We start from the raw sequence: 13,582 nt of genomic DNA, 5'->3' as shown, positions 1-13,582 counted from the left end.
CGCGTGGCGGCGACATCAAAGCGTGTCGCAACTCTCTCTGCTCTCTCTATGGCTCTGCCACACACAAGAAGCAGACCCGTACCACACACAATAAGCGGACCCGTATTGCAGATCCGTACGACACACAAGAAGCGGACCTGTACGGGTTCGCTTACTGTGTGTGGTACGGATCTGCAATACAGTTCCGCCTCTTATGTGTGGTACGGGTCCGCTTATAGGGCTCGGGATCATGACGTGAAAACTTTGCGGGCACAGCACAACTAATACTATATTTCTGCTTCTTGTCTTCTGCATCTGAATGAATGGACATCACGTTCAGTGCGCTACCAACATGGCGGCAATATTCCTAGAATGCAAGTCGTGTGCCCGAGCCCTATTATGTGTGGTACGGATCTGCAATGCGGTTCCGCCTCTTATGTGTGGTACGGGTCTGCTTCTTGTGTGTGGTACGGATCTGCAATGCAGGTCCCATATCACATATGACTTTAAGCAGACATTCACATCCCCAACTGGTCACCACTATAAAAAACTTTGCAGAAGAATTAAGGATGCTTATAACAATTTTATGACTTTATAAACCTCATGGTTTAGATATAAAATATAACCTAGACATTCTCTGATAACTTTAATTATATTTTGTGTAGGCCTACTTTGTTTGCTTGTTTGTTTGCTTTGTTTGCTTCCCAGCATGCATTGCAAATATTAGTTTTGAATTTTTAAACAATGTGGTTGGGATATTTTAGCTTATAGGCTAACCTACTCCACTGATGTTTTGAACAACAACATTACCAGATATGACCATTGACTTAGTAATTTATTAGGGGGGAAATAGGCCTACACCGTAGTCGTGAAAGTATTAGACCTAACCGGGTATAAATACCCAGCTAACTCTTCTAGAATTTAATCATTTGGACGTGATCATCAATCTCCAAGCCGCACACACAGGTAAGCTAAATAAATGTGTGAAATAAAATACTAGACGTAGGCTTAATTGCAAATCATTACTGTATGCCAATTGCTTACCAACGTTGACAGCTGTCTCACTCACATAAATAGTATCCTAACGCCACACGCTCGTGACAGATTGACTTGGGTAATCTCCATGGCGCAAATGCTAAACGGTGAACAGGGAGATGGGTGAATTTTGATTTTTCCTCTTTTTACGTCGCAGTGACAAAATACGTTTTTCAAAAAGCTCTGAATCATCGCCGGGACGTTATCTTGTTTGTTGGGAGCAGTCTCAGCCCTTATTGCCACCAGATCAGTTAAACGGATCCAAAACAATTTTGGACCGATGTGCGTTTGGACGGCGGATCAGGTCCACTATTCAGATCCGTGCCGGATGTCGTGGTAGGTGTGTTTTGCTATCTGGGACGGACCTGGACGAGTGCAAGTTCATATCTGCCGCAAATCCGTCAAACAGATCCAAAACAATTTTGGACCGATGTGCGTTTGGACGCCAGATCAGGTCCATTATAAAGATCCGTGCCGAATGTTGTGGTACATGTGGCCCAGTTCCGTCCCAGTGCAGTTTTGCTATCTGGGAACTCATGTGAAAATGCTCACATTTCTGTATTTTTGTGTTTGTTTGCAGGAAGTTACTCCGGTTTTTGGAACAATATTTTTGTTACACAGTACAACGGCATAAACCAACCACATACAACCAGTGTTAAATTCTGATCATTCTATCTTTTATTAATTAACTTCTGCCTGACTCTGCCCTTTGTGCATCTGACTTCGCTCTGGCCACGGTTTACATGCACTGTCGGCAACATACAGTACCCTGTCAAACTCACACCCAGTAAGTGATGTCAGCAGAGGTTAAGTTGATGTGTTGAAAATAAACATGACTCACTCTTACAACAACCATTTCTTGTCACACAGTCAAGCACAACACATGTCAGACTATTTATGTTTTTATTTTTTCGGCTGAACTTAACAACAATCAATCAGTCAAACAAACAAGCAAGCAAAGTGAACAATCCTATATACCATGCAAATGAAGCAGAGTTAAGTTGAAGTTGAACCATACACCAAGAATAAATAATATCTAACATCATATAAAGTGACAATGAATTCTGCTAAATGTGTGTTGAATAATTCAACTGTTTAAAAGTTGCTGAATAACAACAATTTGCTCCTAAAATTGCAGTGTAATATGTTTGAATAAATGTAACTTAATGTAGTAAATTACTTTATACAGAGATCAAAATTTAATTTAGATTTAAACACAGTGTAGCACAGTTGACCTAACTGTTTTCAAGCTGATCTTTCGATGCTGAACATAACATGCTGTGACCTGACTGTGGTGGTTTCCTATTTCTAGTGTCGTAGTAACTCCAACCTAGCAGGGCGATGAGAATGATGATCTCGACCAGCCACACGCTCATGAAGACAGGGGAGATACCTGCATGCAAAATAAGAACACACATAAGCAGGGGCACGGCAGATATCTTGGGCCCCATGAAAGACCCCCCAACCCCGGAAAAAAATAGAAGCTGCTCTGCAGCCTAGAAAATAAATCAAATAATTATTATCCCTAAATCCTTTATTTATGGATTGTACTGCTTACCTCCCTCTCCTTCAACTGGGATTTGGGTTGGGGGCTGGAATCCTATTCCTGAGGCTGAGTTTGTAGTTTCTATGTTGAGGACACCTCATTAGTTATGAAACCAGTTCTTGACACCAGCATCATGTAGACTAATAATTTTATCTTGCATATAGCCAGTACAGTAGATTATTGCACAAATTCAACTCATCAATTAATAGAAGTATGTGCTGTGTGCCTTACAAAAATGAATGGCAATTGGTATTTAATGGTGAAAAATGACCTTCTGAGCTCCATATCTTTGACACAAGCTGATCTGACCTGACTTGTTGCGCATTAACACACATGATGTGCACACATGAAGATTCTCTACACTAACAAAGTAAAGGGGAAACAAGTTTTTATTTGTTAAACAAATTGATGCAATATACTGTAAGTCTTGAATTGGATACCATGCAGACGTGATGTGCTATAGGATCTGTAGGAAATGAAGAATTCTGTTTAGATAAGTTAGTTCAGTTAATATTTTTCTCACCTTGGCTGGAATACTGGTCTTCAGATTTGTCGCTGGCACCTGTTTTTGAGGGGATTTTCCAACACAGAAGTGATTATTTGCTTATGATTTCTGGGACAGTTCCTCAATACTGATAATCTTCCATCTGCACCTAACCAGACTTAATACCATTTTATGCCATGGTGATGCTGCTATAAGTACAATAATGCTTTATAATATAATAAGATAAGACATAACCAACCACATAACACAGCAAAATGACTACCTGTAGTAATTAACTGATATATTTAGAAATTCTAGTAATCTACAAAATAAATCTAACTAATTTTAATATGTTTATTGAACTATTCTCACTTTAATGTGAGTGGTATTTCGACTTTATAACCTCCTAAAGACTGCCAATACCTGCTAATAGCTCATGTTAACACTTTTAACAGGTGTTCGCATACCAAAGAAGGTTTTTGATTAGTCAAAAGTGCATTGTTTATGATCATTTGTTGAATCAAATGGTCCAGAAATAATTTACCCATAATTATTATTTGCAGTGTGTAGGCCTCCAGTCGTTCCCCTGTGATCTCTTTAGTCCCATGCATTCTGTACACTCCTGAGTCCTCTCTCTTTGCAGGGTTTATTATCAAGGTCGCGTTGTTAGCATAGAAGTACCATCTCTGTCGGGTAGATGAGTGCTGACTGTAGAAGTTAATCTTGCCTCTCTTAAGACGAAAGATACTGGTTCCATTCTTATCATCCTCCTTCTTCAAAACATACTCATATCCACCGACTCCTGACAGATGCAGACACAAAGGCTGTTCCAGGGCCCCATAACATATAGTCTCATAAGTGGCATTGCAATTCAGCTCCATTCCTGTGAAACCAAGTATGATAATACACTGGTGTTATATCACGTGTGTTATATCACCATAGCTGGACACATTTGCAGGGAGTCTAACCCTAATGCACATCAATTAGGCATATTACATGAGAAATTAAATTTGCAATGCAGCCTCGTGCCCATATGTGACCTCAGACATTTTCTTTTTTTTTTCGCGTGCAAAAGTCCGAGGTGTGGAGTGATGCGGTGGGACCATTTTGGATTTAATTTGATTTATGAATAATATATATATAAAAAAACAAATGTCCTTTACCAACCCCACTCTAGTTATATTGCTTAAACAAAAGCCATACAAAGCCTCCTCATTACAATGCCACACACCAAATGGCATGGTGCCAAAAAAAACTAATAAAAAATGAATGTTAAGAGTTTCAGGATCAAGTATCGATCAGACATTTCATGAACTATTGCTATCAGCTTTGGTTTTCGGTCAAACTTACCGGGAACAGTGCAAGTAAACACAAGGAATAACACAAGAGCAAGTCGCATCTCATCTGAAGGGGAGTTCAGAAATGTGCCTTTGCTTCGCTTCGCAGTAGCCACAGTATCTAAAAGATACAGGTTTGCAGACTGGAGGGGAGGGGGGGCTTTCATATGGCTTTCAGTTCCTTAAAACATACCTAGTGCAATTGCAAGTTCCTATTGAACGTGTTTCTTGTGTTTGTGTGTGTGGTGCAGTATGTCTGACATTTATGGTGGTCGTGACTGTCATGACCAGTGCGGTTGAGAAGGCCTGCTATAACCTAATAGAGCTGCTCGGCAACCATCAGGGCAGTGGTTGCTAAGAGCCTACTGAGAGACGCATGGAGTCAAATTTAGACAGCGCACTGTTTTTCCTACAAAAAAAACCTAGAACACCACAACCATGACAGAAATACTTGTGACTAAAGCGTGTCCATTGCCTCTCTAGTTTCCTGTGGTGCCTTTAGTCTGTGATATGTGTGTGGCTTCACATTTGTGATTGAACCAACTGATGCCAAGAGCTAAGTGGGGACATTGATAACATGGGTAGGTGCTCTGCGAGGGTAGTACATCCCACAGGAACATACGCTCAAAGTTGAACAAAATGTATAAGAATTTGCAAACTGTACCTACAGTACATAACCCTAATCCAGACTCGGGTCCTAATGCTAATTTTACATAAAGATGAATTATCTATACCGGTATGTGCAACTCCTTTTTGGGCTATTTAATCCTGTCCTATAACCACGAGGCCTTATAACAGTTTAATTACATGGCATGACGCTGTTACTCTAAAATTAAGCCTGGTGAAGGGAGGTATTATGCGTTGCCTGCTCCCTGTTCACCTCAACAGTTGGGCTGGTTCTCTATTATCGATTAAAGCAATATTATATTGCATTTTCATTTTTTGCCATGGGGGAGCAAATCACAAATGACTGGTTATAAGCTTAGTTGATGCGGGCTCTTGACATTAACATACGATAAACATTTCATCATCCTCTGTGGCATTGTGGCAATTTTTGGGTTTCGGGAAGTACAGTGCCTATAGAAAGTCTTCATACCCCTTTGAAATAGTCACTTTTTTGTCTTACAGCCTGAAATCAAAACCCATCTTTTTCCAGTTTTATTTACAAATTTAGCTGTCCAACAAAATAATGTTCTGAAAACATTATCTGAAAAGAGTTCTGAAAATTTATTTAAAAAAAAAGAAAAACTAGAATAACCTTCCTATCCTTAAGCCACTGCTTTGTTCTTTTGGCAGTATGTTTAGGATCATTGTCGAGTTGGAAGGCGAATGACCTGCCCATCTTCAGCTGTTTAGCAGGGACGCAGGTTTCCCTCAAGAATTTGTGTGTACTTGGCAGCATCCATTTTCCCTTCTATCCTGACAAATTGCCCAGTCCCCAAGTACATGTTGGCAATTCATAAAATAACAGATAAATAATTCAAATAATACATACAAAATGAGCATACTTTAGGTACCCTAGTTGTTTATTTCATGTCATGAAAAAAGCTTGCACTTCCCACTACCGCCACTGGGTGGCAGTGTTGTACAGACTGGCTGCTTCTGCATCATACAGAACCCAAAAAGGCAAAAAAGGCAAGAGTCTGTTATTTATATAACACATCTCATACACAGAGCCATTCCATTATACTGCTCCTTATTTTGTAGACCTTCATCATCTATTAAAAAAAAAAAATGCTTTTGCAGACTAAATGAATGAATTTTAATCCACATGACAAGGTTTCTTGCTCCTCAGTGGTGTTGCATAGATAACCTCTGGGGCTGGTGACACTCTTGCTCCATCAGGACCTGGAGTCAGGGAGGTGACCAACACACACAGAAAATGTTATGAGATTTTATTAGAGTATCTATGTACACTCCTATACCGACGCAATCTGATGATCACTACTGTGATACTATTTCCCGACAATTAGCCGCGGCTTATACATTGATTTTGCAACATTTCTTCAGCTATGAGGTTAATACTGGGGGTAGTTACAGTGATATGGTGTTAATATGGTTTTGTTTCTTTTAACTTGCAAAAAACACTGTATAGGCTACAATACGGCTTCTATGCGGGAAATTAATGTAGGTACAAACAATCTTAGGCCACAATGGAGAGACCCTCACTGACCTGGCCACGCGTCAGCATGTTCCTGCCCCTGTGAAGGACAGATGAGAGTTCAAAAGGTTAGGGTTGGAGCAGCCGTGGCCTACTGGTTAGGGTTTCGGACTTGTGACCGGAGGGTTGCCGGGGTTGCCGGTTCGATCCCCGAGATATACAGTAGCACTGTCTCAAACCGCGCACTTCTGCACTTAAAATACCAGTCAAAAAGTTGAGTGTGGAACGCTGGACGCTTCTTGCCCTCAACGGACGCCATCTTGGCTAAATAACGGAAGGGGAGGGAGTATTTTCAAACTCGTAGAAATCGCGGTAGAGAAATCTGAAGCGGTGGAAAACACACTTTACAGAGGTACAAGCAAGTTACAACATAAGCTGTTCATGTTTTGACACCGTACTGTATGACCATGTCACGGTGGAATTGAGGACACCAATAAAACCATATTTAAATGTTACGATCGTCATTTCTGTGAAGTGCACGGAGGTTAGCGTTTGATAAGAGACGACACTATTCTGTTAAAATGTGCACACTATGCCAGTAAGCACACAGGGCACATAGGGTGCTGCACGAAAGTGTACACACGGAAGTAGTCGGTTTGAGACAGAGTGTAGGTGAGATTAAAAAAAGTAGTGTGGTCGAAAAGTAGGTGGTGACTGTTACCCAGCCCAAAAATACATGTTCTGTATTCTCTACGCATTTCCCTTCACCATATGACATCAAACTCTCAGTGGTAACTATAGATACGGTAACTGAAAAGGTCTCTCTCTCACTTCAACTTGTACAGAAGTTGATTACTAACGTTTGTTATCACTGATGTCAATAGATCAATATTCAGTTACTGTCAATACATGCTGCAATAAGACATGAATGAAAACCGGATCAGAGACATACTGTTGTGCAGATGGACCTGAATGAATCTCCTACATAATTATGTCCAAGATGCATATAGTGCATGTTAATGTACGGCTCACCGTGTTATCCTCAGTTTCCTGGTATGTGACATCCTCTGTTTGATGTGGGTACAAGAAACGTATTAACACGTTGATTGATTAAATAACATTTGTTTTCCCCAACAGTTTTCAATCATCTGTCACCAGTCATTAACTGACATCTTTATACGCCTACATTTAACTATGCTATGGCATATGCAAAAAAACTAGCCTTCTTTGTAGTTTGCACTCTGCAGTGTATTTTTAGAGACACAAAGTCAGTCACAATACTTTTGGTTGAAAAGGACGGTACATCAGCAACAAACAGAAATACCATGAACAGTTCTGGGTGTATTTTGAATGCTCAGGGTGCAGTTTTACACATGAAGACAGTAGCAGAACCAATAGACCACATACAGTACTGACATAAAAAGTAGATCAGGTCAGAAGTTTCTTTTCCACGCCCTTGTTTGTGTGTGAGTGTGAGTGTGTGAGAGATCACCTGTATCTCCTCTGTCACTGCTCTCGTCATCAGAGAAGTCAGAGAACTCATTGTGGGTCCTGAAAAAAAAAAGGTTACCGTCAGGGTTGCAACGGAACTAAGACCCAAAATGCAAGGCAGGACTCGAAACGTACTCAAACTAGACTTTACTTGAAACATAGACAGAACAACCATGACATGCACTAACATAACACAATGACGAAGCAAAGAAAATCACAAAACCAAGACCTTAAATACATGACTAACCAGGGGTAACAAGACACAGGTGAACTTAACAAGGGACTAATGATTGGACACAGGTGAGGGGCGGAGACAAGAACAAACCAAAGCACATGGAGGGTAAACTAAGGAGCACATGGAACCATGGAGGTATTATAAGAACTGGAGAGAGGGACTAAGTCCCGCCCCCATTCATTTCAATGGCCGATGCTAGGCTAGCTACTTCAGCCAAAAAAGTTTGAAATTGGCCGCAGCCATCTTTGAGAAAATGGCGTTCCATGGGTGTCCATTTCCGTCACCAGCTAGAATGAGCCAATTAGGTTCCACGTTACAACGAGACAACATAGGTACATCCTTGATGAAGATTGGAGAGTGAGAGAAGGTGTTCGTGAACGCGCTCCTATCGTTACAGGCGCAAATGTATTTAATTATTTGAGTTGGGATGGTGGTGGAGAAGTTTGCCCCTTGTCTCGAAATCCTATAATGTGATATTCATATGTCATGATATAATAAACATGGCGAGTCAATATTGAGCAAGAATTCACTTAGCACACATAAATATGATCCCCACAGTAAATGCTTTGAACTGACTGTAGCCGTTATGTGCGCAATAGGCTGTCTACCCGACGAAAATGACTCTTAATAAGTAGACATGGGATGTAAGAAACGTGTGGATACCAGATATGCTATTTGTGCTGCACCCAGTGTGAATTTGCAGTTTAAACCTACATTTGTAGACAGACGAAATGAAGCCAACGCATATTATAGGCTTACCGGTAGAAGCGCGCATCCATGTGTTATGTTTCGAGCAGCATGCATTTTAAGTCTGCTGTCACTGTCGGAAACTTTTGCCGTTATCTACTGTAGGCTGTGACCCCCAACGCTGCCTTGTTATGAACTAGGCTACAGGTCTGCAGCTGAGCGTTTTAAAATAGTTTTCATAGCCTAGCCTACACGACAGCGAGTAGGTTAATAATTGGGTTTAGTTAGAGAATTTCTTCGCATTTCCTAGAATGTCTTATCATACCTTGCCAACGCATACATAGTCTAATGCAAATAATAGTAACCTATTAGAACGACATTTGCTTTTTTCTTTTATTCACAAAGCCTGGTATAATGATAATCCACAGGCATCAAGTATCGGTAACTTAATCCTAGTCGTCAGTCATTTTATTTATGTCTTCTAGAATGCGTTATCAACATGGACGCGCGAGGACGCTCGTGCCGAAATCGAAACTCGTGCATGAGCTGAGACAGCTCGTGCATGAGCTGTCTCGTGCATGCGCTGGTGCCGGATATGGTACAACCATGGAACGCCATTTTTTCAAAGATGTCGGCGGCCAAATGACATGCTAACTGGCTGAAGCTAACCCTCCAAATCCTGACCCCCTGCATGGAACAGGAGACAGGAAGTAAACAAAGCAAACAGGAAGACACAAGACGCTACAAACTAAAAGTACAAAAACCAAAACCCAAAACCCAAAACCCAAAAACCAAACCCCAAACCGTGACAGTTACAAATTAGAAGAATGTAGTGGCAATGGTGACTAAGAAGATTTCTGAAAAACAACAGGGACCTACATGTTTTCAGCTTCATCTGTGTCTTGATTTCCCTCGAAGACAGCTACATTAATATAAAACAGAGATTATCAACAAAGGACAGTGCAAAAATACACCAAGGTAAACACAAGCCAAGATGCGTACCTGTATACATTGTGACTACTCCATCCTGGTTACCTGATACCTGAGGGTGTCTGGGGCATATCACATAACATTTCAAAGACGGAAAAAGTGCTTGTGTCAGAATTCATTCATATGAATCAAAGTAGGCCTATTGGAGGGGAACAGTTAGAGGGGCACTCTGCAATTATAATCCAATCAAATTATACCAATCAAAAACTGATTCAGGACCAAGGTGTAATGTTATTGGCTGTTGAGCTCAATGACAATGAATCGACAAATACAGAGCCACATGATGTTCCTTTGAAGGACACATGTAATGACTGTTACACTTTTTCTGTGCTCTTATGTACAGTATGTATTTGAGTATCTGGGAGGGTAATGGAAAAGCACCAAAATAACAAAACCCAATTTGTTAATACATAAATAACAAAACTGGTCATTTGTTTATGGACTGGCTGGTCTTGAAAAATGTGACTCAGTGAGATGAGAATGTGCCAGTCCTCTTCTCTTCACGTTAAGAAGGGAAGTTTATTGATTAAATAACTCATCTTTTGGTCGCTGCCATCTTGAGGAAAAGTCTGCACAACTCAGTGGTGACAAGTTGAGATGGCATTGACTAGAGCACTGACAAACAGTCCTTATTAACATACATTTACAATTTACAAGTTCACAATACTGTGCATAATTTGAGGATTTATTTCCAGATAAGAGACAGATATTTCTTACCTCTGAGACAGATATTTCTTACCTCCTACATGGCCATTTCCATTTCCCTGTTCACACACAGCAGGACAGAAATGCAAGTGTTAATATGAACATTCTCTAAACCCTTATTTGACTTCAGATATGGCGTGTTGAACGGTAAGTGGTATTACCCAGGTTCCAGGCCAGCAGGAATAGCAACAGCAGACATGCCAGGGACAGTGATACATACACTCCTGGTAGCATCACTTCACTAAAAGCAGAGGGAGGATCTTCTACAAAACAAACACACACACACACACACACACACACACACACACACACACACACACACACAGAGAGAGAGAGAGAGAGAGAGAGGGAGAGATACAATCATTGACACAGTCAAGTGGCATCCAGAAAATCTTGGCAAAATGACACAGTGATCAGTTATTAATCATGCATAACCAGTGCCGCCGCTGGCCATTGTGGTGCCCTAGACGAGAAAAAAACTTCTTTAGATGATTGTGATGAATCAACACCTAAAGCAAAATAAAAGACCTACAATTTACAAATCATTACTGTGTGTTTTTAAACATTCATTTCTGAAGGAAAGCTATTTGACTTATAAATGGTGCATTGTTGCTCTTGTTTACAATACAAGCCTTGTTTGTTTGAGTTACATTGACAGCACAATATTAACAATAATATGCACAATATTAAGTTGCTATAAGCAGCCTTCATTGCTTAGATATCTGAAAGTATCTGTGTTTCAGTCGGCACAGCATATCATGTGCTTCATGTAAAACTAATTATCGAAGACTCGCCAATTTATTCTACTAGTCTTTATATTGTTGTCCATGCTCCAAATCACATTGATTGCAGCTTATGTTAAAGAGCCCTCTCACCAATCTGAGTTTAAAAATGATCAGTAAAGGGAACCGGTTAACCTCGCAAATCACAACCTCCTGTAGCTTAATCTTTGTTTTTTTATATCAAATAGGTGATACACAATGACAAGCCAGCTGGAATCTGCCACCCTCTTTGTCCTCTGCACTCTTATGTAGTAAGTAAAGTTAGATCTGCTATGTGGTGGAGATTGAGAGAACACCCCCAAAAATGTCATCCTTGCATGTAACATGGTGTTACAGCATTTTGACATTGTAAACATTATTGAGGAAGAGAGAAACACTTTTTTCAGTAAAGCTATTATTTCTTGACTAAAGCTATTATTTCTTGCGTGTAGTGGGAGCAGTGACACTGTGTATAACTAACCTACACTAAATGTGTCAGTGTATTGGCCATTCCTACCATACACTGTGAGAGAAACACTCGTGTTTCCACAGGCTTCCAACTCCTTTTCAGCAAGCAGCCTGTCAGACACCACACAGCAGTAGCTGCCTGCGTCGTCTTCCTGGACATTCCTGAGATGGAAACTAGCCTGTTTCTTCTGAGAGTCAAACATCTCAATGTCAACGATGGTCTGACTCCTGCAGAAGTAAGCATGAAGGACGCTGGCGTCTGGAGCATCAGTGGAGGAGCATCTAAAGCGCACGTCTGACCCTTTTCTCACTCTGGACTCATCAACAGCTATGTTCGCAGGGTAAAGACTATCTGCAGAAAGATTGACAGACAGGATAGTAGCCTAGTCAAAATGTCCATCAATGAAGTGCCATTGCTCTCAATTAGCACAGGCTATGACAAAATGACATGATCATATGTATAATCAGTAGTAAATGCAGACACTTACCAATCACCTTGACAGAAATAGTATTGTGTCCTTCTCCTTTCACATGGCTGAGATGGTGTTTTGTTCTGGAGAACACACAACTGTAGTTTCCCGAATGCTCCTTTGTGACCTTTTCCACCGTGAAACTGGTGTCCACCAATTTGCTCTCCATCACTTCAACACCAACTCCGTTCTTGCAAAGGTACACAAACACACGACCGCCAGCTGGGTTCGATCCAAACGTGCTGCACTTCACTACGAGATTGTCCCCCTTTTTAACAGCTGAAGATCCATAAACCCTCGCTGGCTCCACAGCTGTGTAAGAATACATGAAAAAAAATACAATTTGGTGCATGAAGACATGCCACTCTAGAAGAATGACTGCACAAGGTTCATGGAACTGAACATTCATCACTTACTGTACCTTCACTCAGACTTGACACCTTAGATGTTAAAAAGACTGCAGACACATTGAGACAAAGATGAATCAGATACAACACACTTACTCAAAACGCTCATATACTATCAACAGGTATGTTTTAGTTTACTTAAGAACTCACACAGGATAGAGAGGATGGCGTTCATCATGTTGTTTTTGGTATCTGAATTGCTGGCTCTCAAGCTTGATGAACACATGGGCAAAGGTTGGTCTGTGTGAGCACTTCTATCCACTTCCTGTCTTGTCTGTCAGACAGCGAGTCTGTCAACTTGAACTGCTGATGAGAGCAGCGAGTGCCTCGTGCTTTATTATGCTCTAGTATTATGTGTATAGAACCATTGTGTTTAGCAGTGGTGACGCTTATGTCAATGACTACCTCCAACTGAATTAACGTTTGGTTGGCACTACAAGAACACAAATCCCCCCCACCCCCACCCAACAACATACCTCCTCCACACACACAGGTACACCCACCTCCACTACACACCCCATTACACTCCCACCACACCAACACCCCATTCCCCACCCCCCCCCCCCCCTTCCTATTAGTAGTACATAAACAACTTGAACTTGAACGATGGTAGCATTGCATGGATCCAAACTTCACAAAAGCACTGGTAATAAAAACATGTTTCTTTTTACATCCTATTACTGTAACACAACAAACATGTTAGTAAGAGGGTGGATTTGACAAAACAAATATATAATGATAAATGTGGTTTAGCCTATACAGTAACATTCAAAGTTGAAAGTTATTGGCAATTAATGGTAACTAGATAGACTCCAACTTGTACTAGTGGGGCGCTGAGACATGCCAGGTGGGGCGCGAGCCAAGACATCTCGGGTCCTGTATGGAA

At 40.9% G+C, this 13,582-nt stretch overlaps 2 protein-coding genes across 3 annotated transcripts; both read right to left on the bottom strand.

Annotated features, from left to right (window-relative positions):
- Positions 1-1,997: 1,997 nt before the first annotated feature.
- Positions 1,998-4,494, bottom strand: LOC134069269 (uncharacterized). Of its 2 annotated transcripts, XM_062525181.1 has the most exons (5): positions 4,395-4,494; positions 3,589-3,927; positions 3,084-3,122; positions 2,573-2,641; positions 1,998-2,407 (listed from the first exon to the last, which is right to left on the bottom strand). In XM_062525181.1, the coding sequence occupies exons 1-5, from the start codon at positions 4,441-4,443 to the stop codon at positions 2,250-2,252; spliced, it is 654 nt and encodes a 217-aa protein (XP_062381165.1). In that variant the 5' UTR covers positions 4,444-4,494; the 3' UTR covers positions 1,998-2,249. The 2 variants fall into 2 exon arrangements, with proteins under 2 accessions (XP_062381165.1, XP_062381166.1); XM_062525182.1 differs by lacking the exon at positions 2,573-2,641.
- Positions 4,495-5,888: 1,394 nt separating this feature from the next.
- On the bottom strand, positions 5,889-12,942 carry LOC134068919 (uncharacterized). Its single transcript, XM_062524733.1, has 12 exons — positions 12,847-12,942; positions 12,711-12,746; positions 12,308-12,601; positions 11,869-12,171; positions 10,752-10,853; positions 10,625-10,649; positions 9,898-9,947; positions 9,775-9,817; positions 7,975-8,033; positions 7,515-7,549; positions 6,555-6,582; positions 5,889-6,229 (listed from the first exon to the last, which is right to left on the bottom strand). Exons 1-12 carry the CDS (start codon positions 12,920-12,922, stop codon positions 6,144-6,146), a joined length of 1,137 nt encoding a protein of 378 aa, XP_062380717.1. The 5' UTR covers positions 12,923-12,942; the 3' UTR covers positions 5,889-6,143.
- Positions 12,943-13,582: the final 640 nt, after the last annotated feature.

The sequence above is a fragment of the Sardina pilchardus genome, chromosome 21 (assembly GCF_963854185.1).
Source record: "Sardina pilchardus chromosome 21, fSarPil1.1, whole genome shotgun sequence".
NCBI lineage: Eukaryota > Metazoa > Chordata > Actinopteri > Clupeiformes > Clupeidae > Sardina > Sardina pilchardus.
The sequence above is the reverse complement of the archived record's forward strand: the minus strand, read 5'-3'. Positions and strand labels throughout refer to the sequence as shown.

Excerpts from the sequence above, each read along its gene's own strand:
- LOC134069269 (XM_062525181.1), bottom strand. The coding sequence starts at position 4,443 with ATGCGACTTGCTCTTGTGTTATTCCTTGTGTTTACTTGCACTGTTCCC. Across the intron at positions 3,123-3,588 it reads ACTGCAAATAATAATTATGG|GTGCCAGCGACAAATCTGAA; the intron begins GTAAATTATTTC and ends CCTCAAAAACAG. Across the intron at positions 2,642-3,083 it reads AGACCAGTATTCCAGCCAAG|AAACTACAAACTCAGCCTCA; the intron begins GTGAGAAAAATA and ends TCCTCAACATAG.
- LOC134068919 (XM_062524733.1), bottom strand. The coding sequence starts at position 12,922 with ATGTGTTCATCAAGCTTGAGAGCCAGCAATTCAGATACCAAAAACAAC. Across the intron at positions 12,602-12,710 it reads GGTGTCAAGTCTGAGTGAAG|CTGTGGAGCCAGCGAGGGTT; the intron begins GTACAGTAAGTG and ends ATTCTTACACAG. Across the intron at positions 9,948-10,624 it reads TGGAAATGGCCATGTAGGAG|ACACCCTCAGGTATCAGGTA; the intron begins GTAAGAAATATC and ends GATATGCCCCAG.